At 37.6% G+C, this 17,426-nt stretch overlaps 9 protein-coding genes and 1 non-coding gene across 10 annotated transcripts; 4 read left to right on the forward strand and 6 right to left on the reverse strand.

Moving 5' to 3' along the window:
• Nucleotides 1–936: 936 nt before the first annotated feature.
• On the forward strand, nucleotides 937–2,622 carry AQR1 (Aqr1p; the record flags this gene model as incomplete). The annotated part of the gene is made up of 1 exon (XM_056225331.1): nucleotides 937–2,622. One exon carries the CDS (start codon nucleotides 937–939, stop codon nucleotides 2,620–2,622), a length of 1,686 nt encoding a protein of 561 aa, XP_056079160.1.
• A 434-nt stretch (nucleotides 2,623–3,056) lies between these two features.
• YDJ1 (type I HSP40 co-chaperone YDJ1) lies at nucleotides 3,057–4,286 on the reverse strand (the record flags this gene model as incomplete). The annotated part of the gene is made up of 1 exon (XM_056225332.1): nucleotides 3,057–4,286. The coding sequence occupies one exon, from the start codon at nucleotides 4,284–4,286 to the stop codon at nucleotides 3,057–3,059; it is 1,230 nt and encodes a 409-aa protein (XP_056079161.1).
• A 658-nt stretch (nucleotides 4,287–4,944) lies between these two features.
• Nucleotides 4,945–5,889, forward strand: MTQ1 (S-adenosylmethionine-dependent methyltransferase; the record flags this gene model as incomplete). The annotated part of the gene is made up of 1 exon (XM_056225333.1): nucleotides 4,945–5,889. One exon carries the CDS (start codon nucleotides 4,945–4,947, stop codon nucleotides 5,887–5,889), a length of 945 nt encoding a protein of 314 aa, XP_056079162.1.
• A 72-nt stretch (nucleotides 5,890–5,961) lies between these two features.
• On the reverse strand, nucleotides 5,962–7,398 carry GCD10 (tRNA 1-methyladenosine methyltransferase subunit GCD10; the record flags this gene model as incomplete). Its single annotated transcript, XM_056225334.1, has 1 exon — nucleotides 5,962–7,398. One exon carries the CDS (start codon nucleotides 7,396–7,398, stop codon nucleotides 5,962–5,964), a length of 1,437 nt encoding a protein of 478 aa, XP_056079163.1.
• A 311-nt stretch (nucleotides 7,399–7,709) lies between these two features.
• Nucleotides 7,710–9,566, forward strand: NOP2 (rRNA (cytosine-C5-)-methyltransferase NOP2; the record flags this gene model as incomplete). Its single annotated transcript, XM_056225335.1, has 1 exon — nucleotides 7,710–9,566. The coding sequence occupies one exon, from the start codon at nucleotides 7,710–7,712 to the stop codon at nucleotides 9,564–9,566; it is 1,857 nt and encodes a 618-aa protein (XP_056079164.1).
• A 243-nt stretch (nucleotides 9,567–9,809) lies between these two features.
• ARP5 (actin-related protein ARP5) lies at nucleotides 9,810–12,077 on the reverse strand (the record flags this gene model as incomplete). Its single annotated transcript, XM_056225336.1, has 1 exon — nucleotides 9,810–12,077. One exon carries the CDS (start codon nucleotides 12,075–12,077, stop codon nucleotides 9,810–9,812), a length of 2,268 nt encoding a protein of 755 aa, XP_056079165.1.
• Nucleotides 12,078–12,897: 820 nt separating this feature from the next.
• Nucleotides 12,898–13,839, reverse strand: SMKI14G2610 (uncharacterized protein; the record flags this gene model as incomplete). Its single annotated transcript, XM_056225337.1, has 1 exon — nucleotides 12,898–13,839. The coding sequence occupies one exon, from the start codon at nucleotides 13,837–13,839 to the stop codon at nucleotides 12,898–12,900; it is 942 nt and encodes a 313-aa protein (XP_056079166.1).
• Nucleotides 13,840–14,363: 524 nt separating this feature from the next.
• OCA2 (Oca2p) lies at nucleotides 14,364–14,957 on the forward strand (the record flags this gene model as incomplete). The annotated part of the gene is made up of 1 exon (XM_056225338.1): nucleotides 14,364–14,957. The coding sequence occupies one exon, from the start codon at nucleotides 14,364–14,366 to the stop codon at nucleotides 14,955–14,957; it is 594 nt and encodes a 197-aa protein (XP_056079167.1).
• Nucleotides 14,958–15,105: 148 nt separating this feature from the next.
• On the reverse strand, nucleotides 15,106–15,957 carry POR1 (porin POR1; the record flags this gene model as incomplete). The annotated part of the gene is made up of 1 exon (XM_056225339.1): nucleotides 15,106–15,957. One exon carries the CDS (start codon nucleotides 15,955–15,957, stop codon nucleotides 15,106–15,108), a length of 852 nt encoding a protein of 283 aa, XP_056079168.1.
• Nucleotides 15,958–16,215: 258 nt separating this feature from the next.
• Nucleotides 16,216–16,287, reverse strand: Smki_14.trna6D. The gene has a single exon. It is a non-coding gene; the product is annotated as a tRNA-Asp (tRNA).
• Between the last annotated feature and the right edge of the window lie 1,139 nt (nucleotides 16,288–17,426).

The following is a 17,426-nucleotide window of genomic DNA, read 5'->3' on the forward strand; positions in this document are numbered from 1 at the left end:
TGATTGTTATTACCATTACTTTTACCCCGCCAATGATTTTGTCCTTTTTATACTCTTGAAACCCACATTCGGTTTATCACCCAGTTTATTTTATTTTTTATTTATTGCTCTAGCGATATAAATTATTTGTAATATTAAAGACAGTTAAAAAACCTATTCATCACACCACTTCTTATCTACTATACAATCCCTACAGAAAAGAAAGACCATCAGATCGTATGGTGTTTTTTCCCGTAAGGCATCCGACCTTTGAAACGCACAGCGATTTTCCACGCCAGTTATTACTCTCTACACAATGAACAACTAAATTAAGTGCTGGAAAAAAGAGAGAAAAATAAAACGCAGAGAGCCCCTTGATTACTACGGCTTCCATAACTTATCCCTATCAAACCATACGGCGTTTTGCAATGGACCATTCATACGCGGAAGGGAACAGACACGAAAACAAAAATACCCGTAATGACTCAGAAACTACAAACATCGGTAAATAGCGGATCATTACCCGTCGTCTATCGGAAAATCTCTCACCGATTTGTTCCGGTATCGGAAGATTCACGAATCACCCGGAGTTCTGTCCCTGTATTTTGTTCCGTCCAATACCTGCTCTACAATATTTTCTTCAGACAAGGAGCCCTTCTCACTTTTCTTTTTCTCAATACCGGGAAGTTGCGGGCACCTTAGGACGGCATCAGAAAAAGAAACTTCTCTTGCACTCATCGAGGATGAAGTTGATCGTGTTCAATATTGAATAACGTTTAGCACTGTCAAGGTTATATATACACAGTATCTTCTGCCATCTACACGGACTCGCAATATATGTATGGACATCCTTTGAATACTCAGCAGTTTCAATATTCACCAGAAATTTACAGCTTTTAAAAGCATACATATATTCCTTCGGAATACTCAAACAAGCCATAAATAGTAGAAACAACAATGTCACCGAGTAACAGTATATATACAGAGGATATTGAGATGTATCCTACCCACAATGAGCAACATCTAACCAGAGAGTACACAAAACCAAACGACGAAAAAAGTGAGAAAGTTAACTTCGAAGGAGCTTATACCAACAGTCACGGGACTCTATCCAAAGCCACTACAAGAGAAATAGAGGGTGATTTAGAATCTGAAACCTCTTCTCACTCTGGTGATGTTAAAGGTGATTCGACGCAACAGATAACTACAGAGATAGGTGCACCATATACTTTGCTAAGTTATGGTCAAAAATGGGGAATGGTAGCAATTTTAACAATGTGTGGGTTTTGGTCTTCATTAGGGTCTCCAATCTACTATCCTGCTCTAAGACAGTTGGAGAAGCAGTTCAACGTCGATGAAAATATGGTTAACGTAACTGTGGTTGTGTACTTGTTGTTTCAAGGTATATCTCCCACAGTTAGTGGTGGTTTGGCTGATTGTTTTGGAAGGAGACCTATAATTTTAGCGGGTATGCTGATATATGTGGTTGCATCTATTGGGTTAGCATGTGCTCCATCGTACGGTGTTATCATCTTTTTGAGGTGTATTCAGAGTATTGGTATCTCTCCCACAATCGCAATCAGTTCCGGTGTTGTAGGCGATTTTACTCTAAAACATGAAAGAGGGACATTTGTTGGTGCCACCTCTGGATTCGTCTTACTAGGTCAATGTTTTGGTAGTCTTATCGGTGCCGTACTAACTGCAAGATGGGATTGGAGGTCTATTTTTTGGTTTCTAACGATCGGTTGCGGTAGTTGCTTTTTGATTGCTTTCCTTATCTTACCCGAAACGAAGAGAACCATTGCAGGTAATCTCTCGATTAAGCCTAAAAGACTGATCAACAGAGCCCCAATTTTTTTATTGGGCCCAGTTAAAAGAAGATTCAAATACGATAACCCAGATTACGAAACATTGGATCCAACAATCCCCAAGCTAGATTTGTCATCTGCAGGGAAAATCCTTGTATTACCAGAAATTATCCTGTCTTTATTTCCATCAGGGTTGTTGTTTGCTATGTGGACATTGATGCTTTCTTCTATATCATCAGGTTTATCAGTGGCGCCATACAACTACCATTTGGTTATTATAGGTGTCTGTTATCTGCCCGGTGGTATTGGTGGTTTACTAGGTTCTTTCTTCACGGGTAGAGTCATTGACATGTATTTTAAGAGAAAGGTGAAAAAGTTCGAACAAGACAAGGCCAACGGGCTAATTCCGCAAGATGCTGAAATCAACATGTTCAGAGTTCGTTTGGTATGTCTTCTACCTCAAAATTTCTTGGCCGTTGTAGCCTACCTTCTATTTGGTTGGAGTATAGACAAGGGCTGGAGAATCGAGTCTATTTTGATTACTTCATTTGTCTGCTCATATTGTGCCATGAGTACATTATCAACATCAACTACATTATTGGTCGATTTGTATCCGAAGAAATCATCTACTGCAAGTAGTTGTTTCAATTTTGTTAGATGTAGTTTGAGTACCATCTTCATGGGGTGCTTTGCTAAAATGAAAGCTTCAATGACTGTAGGTGGAACTTTTACGTTTCTATGTGCATTGGTGTTTTTCTTCAACTTTTTAATGTTCATTCCGATGAAATATGGTATGAAATGGAGAGAGGACAGATTGTTGAAACGACTAAAATAACCACCGTTAAGCATCTAACAATTACAAAACGAAAATCAAAAATAAAACACTAGAGATAAGCATTAATTGGCATACTTTAATTTAATAGACGCATATCCTGCATATTTTTATAAACAAAACTTATAGACTTTTCATGTATTTACTTCATAATTAAACTATTATTTTACCTCGTAACCCTCTGTGTCGCTGTTGTCAAAAGTACACTAAAGTCTTTTAGCAAGAAAAGATGCGGTGATATGTTAAGAATTCTACATGTATACATTCCATGCGTTACTCCTTCCTATAAGAATTTCTTATAATTAAAACTTTTTTTGATAAACTGCTCTTTTTACCGTTATTACTTTACATATGTATAGCTACAAAACTGTATTTCTGAAGTGAAAAATATGATGAATAGATGAATCGTGAATAATATGATTTTTTTATCAAGAAGATCATTGAGAGGCACATTGAACACCTTCGCCACCTTGTTCTTCTTCATCCGAATCATAGTTTGCACCACCTCTAGAAGCACGTGTTCTGTTGTACTTGGCTGGGTCGAAGTCAGCGAGTACACATTCGTCTACAGTTGCTTTCTTTGGAATAGCTGGAACAATTCTTGGAGGTAGAATCTCTTCTAATTTCTTCAAGTTTTCTTCCGTTGTGAAGTGGTTTTCTGGGAACTTGATAGTGAACTTGATGACTAAGTTACCATAGCCACCATATTTTGGAATTGGCATACCTTTTCCTTCAATGACTTTACGCATGCCTGGGGAAATAACTTCACCTGGGACAATACCCACTTTCAACCAGTCACCGGACACATGTTCCAGGGCAAATTCACCACCAGCAATAGCAGTCAATAGGTCAATTTCAGCTTCATATACTAAGTCATCTCCATCTCTCTTAAAGTTCTTATGTGGTCTTTCTGAAACTATGAATACAACGTCACCTGGAATGACATCTGGAGCTTGGTCAGCTTCACCCTTGAAAACAATCCTTTGGCCGTCTTTCATACCTGGCTCAACATGGACTTCCAAAATCTTCCTTTCGTTTTCAACTTTCTTACCGTTACAGGATTTACAACGGTCCTTGGGATCAATGATATCACCAGTACCGTGACAAACATCACATTCAGTTTGGAATCTTTGGATCATCGGACCCATTTGTCTTGTTACAAATTTAATACCTTGTCCATTACAGCTGCTACATTTCTTGACAGCACCTTTCTTACCACCACGGCCTTCACATCCTTTACATAAGATTTGTTTGTTTAGGGCTAACTTAGCAGTTCTACCCTTATACAATTCCTCGAGAGAGGCAGAAATTTCATGTTTAATGTCTTTACCTCTTTGGGGACCCCTTGGTCTTTGGGCACCTCCGGCACCAAAGAACTGAGAAAAGATATCGTCACCGAATCCAAATCCACCACCTGGGAACCCACCAGCACCACCAGCACCGCTTAGACCTTCTTCACCAAATTGATCGTATACCTCTCTCTTTTCAGAATCCGATAGAATTTCATAAGCTGATGAAGCTTCTTTGAATTTTTCTGCTGCCTCTTCACTTGGATTCTTATCTGGATGGTATTTTAAGGCGCATTTTCTATAAGCTTTTTTGATTTCGACATCAGTGGCGGTGACTGAAACACCTAGAATATCGTAAAATTTAGTTTCTTTAACCATCTTTGGACGTTTATTATTGTTGTTGGAAGATGTAGAATTCAGTTTGAAAAATTTTTAATAGTGTTCTATCAAATGATATGGTGACAAATAACTAAAAAATAAATACGAAACAGTTATCAAATAAGACGCTTGTTCGGGCCAAATGTATATGGGGAAAATGACTTTTAGTGAACTTTGATTTACAAATATTAATTGTAGGCTTTGTCAAAGAGTATCACGTAGCGAATTTACAAGTGTGGTAAGTTTTTACATGTCTAATAAATGCGTGGATTGATCTGCAAGTTAAATACCTACAAAGCCTGCCGATGCTCTCTTACTACTAGCTTTTCATTTTTTGAAAAAGAAATGAAAAAAAATTTTCTATTTTTTCGATGGCCTTCTATAGTTTTGTACGAACTTTCGCATCACGTGTATATCACGTGCTCTAAGATTGGAATCATTTTTCCATTTTATTTGACCTTTAGAGGCCTATTGCGAAGCAATATGAGTTATGCGTCCAATTGTCATACTACGCTATCTCATTATCTTCTTATGATTCAACATATTGCATTATATCGTCGAGTGCTTCTAGCAACTCAACGTACTTTCCCCCATTAAAGCGTAGACAAGGAGTGTCTCTGAATGTATAATTGGAAAGGAGGCCGTTAAAAAAGAATACATGCCTCGAATATCTACATCATTAATAAGGAAAGCTTCTAGAATAAGACCTGGCTTGCATCTCCTGCTTCCAGAATGCAGGACTCTAGAACAGGCGAAACTAGAGTATAAATGGCTCGCTGAAGAGCTACCTCCGGGGAGATCGATTCGTTGGGCTTGTTTTCAGAGGTACAATCATGTTCCATTGCAATACATCTTGAGGTCGCAACCATTCGGGCCCCTAGAAATTGTTTGTAAGCCAGGAGTGCTTATACCAAGATGGGAAACTGAGGAATGGGTGATGGACTTGGTAAAAATTCTGAGTAATTCGGCCCTATTAAGCAACAATGACCCCTTACATATTTGCGATACATTCACGGGAACAGGATGTATTGCTCTTGCCTTAAGTCATGGTATACCCAATTCGAGCTTTACTGTGATTGATGTTTCGAGGAAAGCAATTGAGTTGGTTAAGGAAAATATGTTGAAAAACAAGGTAAGTAAAGGCAAACTTATTCAGCGCAATATTTTATCTTCAAACGGCTGCAATGAATATCCATCCCACATAGATATACTAACTGGTAATCCTCCCTATATTCGAAAGAGACATTTCATTAGAGATGTCACTACTTCTGTGAAGCTGTTTGAGCCAAGACTAGCATTAATAGGTGAACTTGAATGTTATGAAAATTTAGTGGACCATTGGCTATCGAAAACAAACTCCTTTTTTTATGAGATAGGAGATTTTGATCAGTTTAGTTATGTACAAAACCGCATAAAAGATGATTCCAATCTGAGCCGAATCTGGTCCGTTGGCCTAAAATATGATTCCAATGGGAATCCAAGGGTTGTATATGGGTTCAAAGCCACTCCCAAGGGAAGTATATTGCTTCAAATTTTGGAACCTTTTGGGACTATTAAGTATTTAGCAACTGCACTCAGTAGACACAAAGCTAATTCTAAGTAAATATTCTTATGTATATATACATCCTTCTCATATTCTCCGAAAAGTTATTAAGTATAAGTATTTTACTGACATCTATATTTTTTGTTTCTTAGCATCGTGCTCAATAACTGTGTCACTAGATTCGACTTCGGTCACCGTTTCCAATGCAGGTTCAGGGGCAGGTATAACTCTGTGGCACCACATTAGATAGCCACCGCCACCTTTCATGGTCATCAGAGGATGAAGCTTTCCTCTAACACTTTGGTAAGGTCTACATCTGGTCTCCAAAATGGAGGGTGCTAAAAACCTTAGATCTGAATACAAAGTATGCGCCAATTCTAGCAAAGTTTCTTTGAATTGACCATAACATACAATTGGTCTTGAACCATGAACCTTTTCAGCCAGCTTCGGTACCACTGTTGGCAAATGTAGTGTAGTTGCCACTACAAGACCATCATATAGAAAGTTTCCTGTTAATTCTAGAACCTGCAATTGTGTATTATACCACCTCAGTCTCCGGTAATATGAGTTTTTCTTGCCACCTTTTAATGCACGAGCCTCTTCCTTAGGTAACGGTGTAAATCTTTCTTGAATCTCCTCTAGCGTAGGTGGCTCGAAAAAATCTAATAGAGAAACGGTGTGCACATGCTCTTTGATGAACTTTTCAGAATAATTAGCAAATTTCAATAGATCCAAGTTGGCATGCTCATTTTCATGAATAACAATGACTTTGCCGTTCGATTTGCTTTCATTATCGCCGCCAAACATTCTTTCCAACAGAAAGTATACTAATAAACCGCCCGTTTCATCCATACAGAGATAGTTCCCATTGGGCTGAATATTTGCAAGATTTAACAACATCCCCATTGATTCTTGAGACATGTCCAATACTCTTTGTATATCGCCTTTATCAATTAAGAACTGTAAGAGGTTAGAGCTACTCAAATATTCAACAGTGAAGTACTTTGCAAACTTTTGTTTCTTCCGATTGACATATTTTTCTTGAGAATATGCAGTTTTGTTATGGAAACTTTTATGAGACTTAATGATTTTATCAATTATTTCTTTGCTAGATAACGATTCTTGTTTCATTTTTTCGATTTCTTCAATGGTCAACTCTTGAGCTTTGCTTCCCATATTCACCAAATTCTGATTCGTAGCACTGCTGTCAACGCTAGATAATTCAACAGAAGTAGGAATTTTTTTGATAGCTAACGGAATTTCGCTTTGACCATCACTTTTATCATTATTGTCATCTTTAATCTCCTGGGATAATAACTTGACTTTCCCGATAGGAATTTTATTCTTTTGTTTGGAATCTTTACTGTCATCGGATGAAGTCTCTTCATTATCATAATATATTTCAAAAGTCAAACCGAATGGATAGCCAATTATGTCGTTTACTTCGAAAGCGCCAAATTTTCCCAATGATATAGAGGTGTTAGGCTTCAATTCTACTACTTTATAATTCTTTGACGGCAACCGTACAATAACGTGCTGGTTAAAATCTATGGTTGTTAAAGTATCCATTGTTCACTATATGGAAGTTTATTTACCGAGATTGTCTTTGATGACACATATATTACTAAAAGTAACAATAAGTTTATCGCTAAATTCTATAATTATTATACATCTCATCGATTTTTAATGAAATTTTTCAGATTTCACAACATCGTTACCCCGTCTCACTGTGTTTGAAAATTTTTTTCATCTCATCGCGGGATAAGTTAAAGATGAGCTGAGCTGCCAAACACAGCTATCACTAGATAAAAATTTACAATTCTCGTGGAAAGTTTCTCTGTGAGATTTAATATTAGGAGTAACTATACATATAACTTAAAATGGGTAGTAGACGTCATAAAAATAAGCAAGCCGCTCCACCAACCCTGGAGGAGTTTCAGGCAAGAAAAGATAAGAAGGCTAACAGAAAGTTAGAGAAGGGAAAGAGATCTTCTTCCACTCAAGGCGATGAAGCTTCAGATAGAAAGAGAAAGAGATCAAAACCATTCAAGAAATCTAGAAAAGAAGAAGAAGAAGTTGTGGAAGAGGACAAGGACTTGCCAGATGTCGATCTTGAAGAATTGTCAAAAGCCAGAAAATCATTATTTGACGATGAAGAAGATGACGATGAAGCAGGATTAGTGGATGAAGAACTAAAAGACGAATTCGATTTGGAACAAGAATATGACTATGACGAAGATGAAGACAATGACGCTCATCCAATTTTCTCAGATGACGATGATGAGGCGGATCTCGAAGAATTGAATGCACAAAACATGGAAGCTCTTTCTAAGAAACTGGATGAAGAAGAGGCCGAAGAAGCTGAAGAAGCTGAAATGGAATTGGTGGAAGCGGATAACATGCAACCAAGAGCGGATATCTTGCCTACTGAAGAACAAGAGGAAATGATGGCACAAGAAGCTCCTAATTTAACCTCTACAAGAACAAGAATGATTGAAATTGTCAAGGTTTTGGAAAACTTTAAGACTCTTGGATCCGAAGGCAGATCAAGAGGAGAATATGTTGACAGACTTTTAAAGGATATTTGCGAATACTTTGGCTACACGCCTTTTTTGGCCGAAAAGTTATTCAACCTATTCTCACCAGCAGAAGCGATGGAATTTTTTGAAGCCAATGAAATTGCGAGACCAATCACTATTAGAACTAACACATTGAAGACTAGAAGAAGAGATTTAGCACAGACTCTTGTCAATAGAGGTGTTAATCTTCAACCTATTGGTTCTTGGACCAAGGTTGGTCTACAAATTTTTGATTCCCAGGTACCAATTGGTGCCACTCCTGAGTACTTGGCAGGTCATTATATTTTACAAGCGGCATCTTCTTTTTTACCAGTCATTGCCCTGGATCCTCATGAGAATGAACGCATCTTAGATATGGCAGCTGCTCCAGGTGGTAAGACCACTTACATATCGGCCATGATGAAAAACACAGGATGTGTTTTCGCTAACGATGCCAATAAATCAAGAACCAAATCTTTAATTGCTAACATCCACCGTCTAGGCTGTACCAACACTATTGTATGTAATTACGATGCCCGCGAATTTCCTAAAGTAATTGGTGGTTTCGACAGAATTTTATTGGATGCCCCATGTTCAGGTACTGGTGTTATCGGTAAGGATCAATCTGTCAAGGTGTCTCGTACTGAAAAGGATTTTATTCAGATCCCCCATCTACAAAAACAATTGCTTTTATCAGCTATTGATTCTGTTGACTGCAACTCAAAACATGGTGGTGTGATAGTGTATTCAACATGTTCCGTTGCCGTCGAAGAAGACGAAGCTGTGATAGATTATGCATTGAGGAAAAGACCTAACGTCAAGTTAGTGGAAACTGGTTTAGCTATTGGGAAAGAAGCGTTTACTAGTTACAGAGGTAAAAATTTCCATCCCAGCGTGAAATTAGCAAGGAGATATTATCCGCACACTTATAATGTCGATGGTTTCTTTGTAGCCAAATTTCAAAAGATCGGTCCATCTTCATTTGATGATAACCAAGCAAGTGCCAAAGAAAAAGAAAGTGCCGCTAGAAAGGAAGCTTTAGAAGAAGGTATTATTCACTCTGACTTTGCTACCTTTGAAGACGAAGAGGACGAAAAGTACATTGAGAAATCTGTGAGAAACAACCTTTTGAAAAAGGGTGTTAATCCAAGAGCTAAAAAACCTTCCAACGACCAATAAGTTTTCACAAATATAGTGGCATCTTTTTAGCATAGTTTCTTTTCGTTTTCTCTTTTTTTATATCTATATATTAACCTTCGAACATGTCTCTCTGTATACTAAATTCAAAAAAATAATAGAGTCAAATTTGTACAAAGCACTAAGATTGGGTAAATATTATCACCTAGTACCTAATATTCTTTGCCAATATACAGTATTACATATTGTCTATTTATTCTTTCTGAGGTCTCAGTTCACTGTTTTCTAGTCTTCAAAATATTTCGTATTTCCTAATTTATGCTCTTTAATGTAATCAGGACCGTACTCTTCGTACTCTTTTCTACTGATAATAGTTCTCTTATATTCCTCCTCGTTCTGTGCCAGAGCCGCCATGCCCTTCCAAGCATCCAATGAAGGATCCGAAGACATATTTATATTGATATTAGTACCGACGGGAAGGAACCCAGTGAATTCTTTCACGATACGCTCTTTTAATCCAGGAACCTTAGCATTACCGCCAGTGATGAAAACATTATTTGCCATGTCTATAGATGTCTGACTCAATTTTCCCGGTTGGGAACCAAATTTTTTGAGCAGAATAGTTTCTGCTAACTCGCAAATACCTGCCTGATCTTGTCCGCCCATTGTTGGCTGGAATACAATTTCAGGTACCCTAGTACGTTCCACATTCAGATGCATTTGGTGTTGTTCATGAATATTTTCGCTATCGTGAGGCCTGGGCCCTCTCAAAAACAGGTGAAGAATGGAATTCCTCCAGTCGTACTGTGCTTCCAAAGTATCTTCTTCAGTAAAGTTTGGATCGTGCTCTAAAAGCAATCTTTCAAGTTCAACGATGTCTTTGTACTCATACTCTAAAGCTTCTTCGAATGCTTCAGGGTTTTGAGTAATATCGGTATAAATAAGCCAATCTTCGTCGTTAGCACCAAAAGTGTCATTTGGATCATTGTCTATAGTAGCTTGGTGCCTGCTACGTTTGGCTCCTTGTTTCACGTTGTCTTCAGCCAATGAAGCTAAGTTTTTCATTCTGTTTTGAGAAACTTGAGATTTTCTGTCTTTCATTTCGTCACGTAATTTCAATTTTTCTTTTCTTCTTTTTATTAGTTTATTTAATTTCAATCTTTTGTCCTTTATCCAACCATTCAAGTCAGTTTCACGCCATTGTTGCTCTTTTAATCTTTCTTCTTCTTCTTCTTTGGCGACTCTTTCCTTTTCCTCCCTAGCTTTTCTTCTAGCATCCTGGCTTGCCTTCATGAATCTTTGTTTCCTTTTTTCCTTAATCTGATCTTCATTCAGATCTTCGTCTGCAATATCAAGTAAGTCAAATTTCTGAGTAGATTTGTCATCATTCATGTCATCCAAATGGCTGTCATCCTCTGCTTCAACCATTTGTGCCTTTTTTAATGACTGCTCTAAGCCATGAAGATACTTTTTAAAATCACGCTCGTCGTCAAATCCAGCGTTCTGCAAAACCGAGAGTACTTTCTTTTTAGGTTCGTCAATAAGCTGATCTCTCAACTTTGAAAAGTACTCGAATTCCTCCTGCTTCTGAACCAGCTTTTCCATTCTCTTTAATCGTGCCTGTTCTTGCAAGCGTTTCCCAGTTTCCCTCCTCTTTTCGGCTTGAATTCGCAACTCTTCTTCAGTCTTTTGGGGCTGAAGAACTTCCGTGAAAGGTGCTTCAACTACTATATCATTAGTATCAAGGTTCTCTAAAGTAAGAATTTTGTCAACATCCTCATCATAATTTCGTGAAACATAGCAATAATCTTGATACATTGTTTCATACTGCAAATATGACATCTTTGTTGGAAAATACGGATATTTTAAAGCCATCAAATCATTCAGGTAATCAACTGCTTGATGTCCCCCCCAGTTGATCCTTTTCGCATCTGTTAAGATACCAGCGCCATCAACAATGGGGATTACATTAGTATCCTCGTGACCGCAATCAATGACTAACCCTGTTTGCTTTCCACTTGGATAATAATTGTAAAAACCATACAAGCTGTCTATTCCAAAAGTGACACCTGGAACATTGTACGTTTCAAACAAAATCTGATACCAATTTGCTCTTTGTGATTGAACGGTTGCCATCCTTTCTGTAAGTAGTATTGGATTAGAAATACCATTTTCTGGTACTATGCCCAAATGATGAAAAGTGTAGTCCAATATTTCCTCTGTAAAATTCCAATTAGTTACAAATGGTCCGTCAAATGGGCTTTTCGATTGCGAACGCACTGCTTGATCTAATAAGGTGTCATTACCAACAAAGGTAAAATTTTTATTTAACTTCCTATCTCTAAACTTTGTCAGAACATTAGGGAAAACATGTGTGGGAGCACTTTGATTCACAAACCCGGCTCTTAGTTTGCTAGAACCAAAATCAATGGCAATGGGTAACTGTGGATCGTATGTTGATTGTTCATCAAATGGTTCTGGGGTCTGCCTCAGTGGAGGGTCATCTATCACCACCGCCTTTAGAGGAGTCAAAGAGGCGTCTCTGCTAGACATTGTGCGTGTTATATATACGATTTTCTTAAATATAGTTCTCCTGACCAATTCTTCGCCAAGATCAGTGGCTCATGTTCAAACTACTATATTCATCCTAGAGTGAATAGAATATCTCATAAGTGCAGCAATAGTGTATCATAGTCTACGAACACCAAGGCAGATGGTAAATACTTTCACTATTTGCATATTTTTAACAAGTTAACGTTGCATTCTACAATTAATCCTTCGTATTCTTTATCGTTCTTGGTAAACACTCACCGTTACTATTACAACTAGCTGAACAATTCACTAGTCATTGCGTTACGATATTGTTGCCCTGTGCTCATGCGTGCTGTTCTTGAAACTACGAGTGCATATTGTTTGTGCACGAATTATAACATGATCAAATGTTCTTTCGAACCATGTGATAATGGGTTTAAACATGTGAGTAACTAGGTTGATTTTTGTTCGCAACTGTATCGCTGCGAGATAAGGAATAAAAGGCTATGTGCAGCAAGATCACATTATATCCTAAACAAATGGTATAAAAGATGGCAGTCAATGTAAAGTGAAACAAGAATCAAGTTCAGAATTTATTTTTTGTTTGTTGTACATTTTAACCACCTTCTACCTCTTGCAACTATGCCTAAGCATGTAAAAAGCTCAATAAGGGTGTATATGGGTGAGGGACTGATAATTACCATCATTCTTGAGGTCTTATGGGATTATTATGATATATGAAATATAAACTTTTCTTATTTGTGAAGGAATGAATTATGTAATTTCGAAATACTTGAAAGAATGTGAAGTTTAAGCGGATACATTTGGGAAGCTTGCATACCTATATTATTTCTCTGCCATTCAAGACGTCATCCAAAAACATAGATGGTGCCTGTCTCTTATGAGCTTTTTTAGGGGAACTAGTATTCGATGTAGCAGAAGCGACTGGTATTAGGCCCAAGGAAGATTGATTTCTCTTATGGTAACCTTCCATTGAGTTAATTTTCTTTTCCTTCCTTTCTGGTGATGCAGCTCTTTGTGGCCTATTCATATTCAAACGTTTCTCTTCTTCTTCTTCTTCTTCTTCTTCCAGGTAGGTGCCCGCATATAATGATAGATCATCAATAAAAATATTTGTATCTCTTGATTGTTGACGGCTATGACTTTTTTCATATTGCGACACTTGTAAAGTAGGCGATATAAATAAGTTCTTTCTGTTATCTGCAAACGGATCTTGAATTGGATTGAATGGTGAGACAGTATCATCATAGTGGTTTGACTCCAAATTACTCATGGAATCCCAATCATCTTGCATATAGCTCTTTTCGTCATTGATGTCAAATGGGTTACTTTGCAAAGAAGAACTATGCTTGTGATGGCCCTTGTAAAAATTCTTACTACTCTTTGCATAAGAAGGAACTATTGAAGAACGGCGAGCTAAATAATTGGACACTAGCCACCATACGAGGATACTAAAAAAAACCGCACCTATGACGGCACCCACCGCAATATATACAGTACCATTTAATTTATTAGCAGAATTTAGTATGAATGGATTACCTAATGTGGATGGGGGTGTTATGGTTGGAACAATTAATGATGAGGACGATGTCTTCCAACTAGAAACCGAGGAAGACAATGATGGCAGAGACTTAAAACTCGTTCGGGACACCACATTTGACGTGGATTTTGATACAGTGGCTGAACTAGCCGTAGTGGTGACTAATTTAGGAAGATCTCTCTTAACTAGTGAAATAGAAGGGATAAAGTTCTTTCCTGCCATCTCTGCCAGTACGTCTTTCTGGATGTTGTAAAATAAAAAAGTATTGCAATTTATTACAGCTTCGAGAGCTTTTTGTATGTAAAAGACAGGCAATTATTAACCCGCACTGCTGCTAAATATAATTCAAAGTCAAACAATTCCTAATTATTCATTTTTTAAAAGACGATATATGTTATGTTTACCATTTCCCTCTTTAGGAAAAGAGATTAAGGGTTCCATAAAAGAACGCTGCAGAATGTGAGTACTGTGGCAGTGAACAAGAAGATAGCTCTCGCCAGCTCTCACTACACTATTGTTGTAGATGAGTGCAATGCAACCTAAAGACTCTTCTTATTCAGTAACTAACATGAAAACGACCCTTTTACAAGTTTAGATTTTTTCAGGAATTCTATTTTCCCTTTCTTGAGTTTTCCCAAATCTGAAAAAAAGATCAGAAAGGGCGAGCTTGCTTAAGACGCCAAGGCATAGATAGGTAGAAGAAGTGGAGGTTGAATACTAAAAAAGAGTGGCCGTTTCTTGATGCTATGAAATATATACCGCCATTAAATTTTTCACCGGTGGTGAGCACTGATGTGTCACTATACCGGTCAGGGTATCCGATGCCGTTGAACTATAGTTTCATCAAGCATCAGTTACACTTGAAGACAATCATATATATTGGTGATAAAGACACTCCTCTCGAAGAATACCAGAACTTCTTGAAGCTGGAGAAGATAAAGTATTATCACATATTTATGGATTCCAGCCGAGATGAGGGCATTCAGGAAAGGATGAACCAAGTATTGAACTTGGTGCTAGATGTCAGAAACTACCCCATCCTGGTACATTCCAATAAGGGGAAACACCGCGTTGGTGTAGTGGTGGGAATCATAAGGAAGTTGCTGCAAGGATGGTCCACCGCAGGTATATATCAAGAGTACGGTTTATTTTCTGGAGGGATGAAGGATGGGGTAGATTTGGAGTTTATCACAATGTTTGAAACTAATCTGAAAATACCGAGAAATATAATTCCTGGTTTTGCTAAACATTGCTTGTATTTAAATGAGCTGGAGGCTGTGGAAGGAAGTGAAAATGAGTCAGGTAGTGAATCCATACTTACTGCTAAGCAATCACTATGATGTAAGAGGCAATTGTCACAAAGAATATTTTCTGTCATTAATATATTTGTATAGATAGAACAACAAGTCTGAAGATCAAGTAGAAAAATGGAAACAAGGACGAGCACATATACAGTATATAACGAACATATATATGAGATTTACACGTTCAAGCGTCGAAGGATAAAGACCACCCTAGCTTGTGAACCGGCTCAGATAACTTCAAAGCGTCGAAAGAGGAACCGACACCCAAAGTGACACCAGGTCTCAACAATTGCTTGTAAGCCAAAGTTACAATACCAGAATCGGATACCTTGGCCTTGACTTGGGAAGATGCATCGGGCAAGTATCTAGTGGCAAATTCAATGTTGACATTGGAGTTAGGTAATTTGCAGTTCATGGTGGCTTTGGCACCCACTTGTAGAAAAGCATTGACGTTTTGGAAAAAGTCCACTGTAGTTATTTGCTCGTTGTTCAAAGTAGCGCCCAAGGAGTAGTCCTTGGCAAAGTAACTTAGAGCCATTGCATAACGAGAGATGGAACCAGCACTGATATCGTAACCAAACTCAGCACCACCAACAACTCCTTCGTGGGCCATAGTTAGATCACCAACAAAAGTTGGAGACTTCAAACACAAGTCGAAGGCACCTCTTGCGGTGAAGAAAGGCTGTGTGAAGGTAGTATTCAGCACTGCTGACTTGGCCACGCCTGGAGTCAAGGAAGTAATCAATTCATTCTTTAAACCAGGAGTCAAGTTGGCAAACTCTAACTTGGTTTTCAAGTTATTCGTGTTAGACCAGCCTTGAGTCAAGCCCAAGCCGGTTTGCTTGTCGTTCAACTTAGCTTCCACATTAGTGGACAATGGACCGTCCTTAACTGGTTGTCTAGCTTTCAATGAGAATTTAATGCCATTGGCGGTAGTTGTTTGCACATCAAAAGCAGCAGGAGTAGCATGATAGAAATCCTTGTTTAATAGATCGTTAATATTTCTGGAGATATCGCTGTAGAGTGGGGGAGACATTGTTGAGAGAGTAGCTTTTCTTTTTATTATTGGTACGCTTGGCTAAATTGCGTTGGAAGTAATTGCTGTGCTCATGACTACTGGAACGAATGGGGGGGGGGCGGTTATATAGTAGATCAACCTGTATTATGCTGGCTCCAAAAGGGGTTGTTTGTTGAGGAACGGCCGAAATGGTGGTGTTTGATTGGGCCGTAGCCGGCAAGAAGCTCCGGAACCGCGAAAAAAGGCTCGTCTGACATAAAAAGGGTGGCAAAAAATCTCCGCGACGGGGAATTGAACCCCGATCTGGCACGCGACAAGCGCCCATTCTGACCATTAAACTATCACGGACGGTTATTTGCGAATCTTTGATTTTTCAAAGCATATTTATAGCTATAATAAATTTAACTAAAGTGGGGTAATGCAAGCTACTCAATTAATTTTACACCACCACTTATTAATTAACTGTACAATAGACTTAACCTAACATTGGAAAGTAGGATCAATGGAATATGCTGGTATGAGGTAAAGAATAGAAAAACACATATATTGTTGGAATAAGTGATTACTACTATACACCTATTCGTATAAATTGGATTAAGTTATTGCAACTATACGTCTTCGTATAAATTGAAGTAGAAAAATTCTAATAATAGAATTTACTGCAGTAATGAGATAAAGATCTATTAATTGATCAGAACTTATTATATAAGAAGATGAGTTATCATCAAATTCTTATCATTAACACTCTGATTTATGTCTGAACCTTTTGGTTTAATATAACTAATCAGCGTGTGTTTTATATACCTCTCTTATATAGATTAAGAAGGAACGACTATTCTTAATTATTACAACTTACTAAACTACTAATTATCAACATGGCGACCCCAGTGAGGGATGAAACAAGAAATGTTACTGACGACAACATTTCTACGCAGGTTCAATCAAGAGTCAATATTCAAGATACTACTAAAAAAATTAAAAATTTTATTATCGATACTTCTATTGATGACAAACAGAGGAAGCAAGCCTTAATTGATTTAGAAACGTATGAAATATTTTTAAACAAATTAACCGTTAAAAAGAATAAGATTACAAATGAGGTTAAACAGGATGACGATATTTCAAATCTCGATCAGTTAATGGAAATCGATGAAAAAATTGAAAAAACTAGTAATGTAATTCTTGGATTAAAAAGAAAGTTAGAATCGATTGATTTCGATAAAGATGTTAAAAGGTTACATGAAAGAAATGATTCAACTGGGACATATTATTTATTCGATACTCTGACCTCAAGAAATAGGAGATTTTACCCTAAGGATTGGGTATTTAAGCATAAGATGACTAAAATCGAAAATATTCCTGTTTTCTTGAACAGCTTTCAACAATTCATTGAGAAGTACGAATTTGATGACATTTTTGATCAACAAATTAAAAACATCGATTCTCGTGAAAATGAAATCTTATGTAAGGTTATCAAAGAAGGTTTA

This window comes from Saccharomyces mikatae, assembly GCF_947241705.1.
Source record: "Saccharomyces mikatae IFO 1815 strain IFO1815 genome assembly, chromosome: 14".
Classification (NCBI taxonomy): domain Eukaryota; kingdom Fungi; phylum Ascomycota; class Saccharomycetes; order Saccharomycetales; family Saccharomycetaceae; genus Saccharomyces; species Saccharomyces mikatae.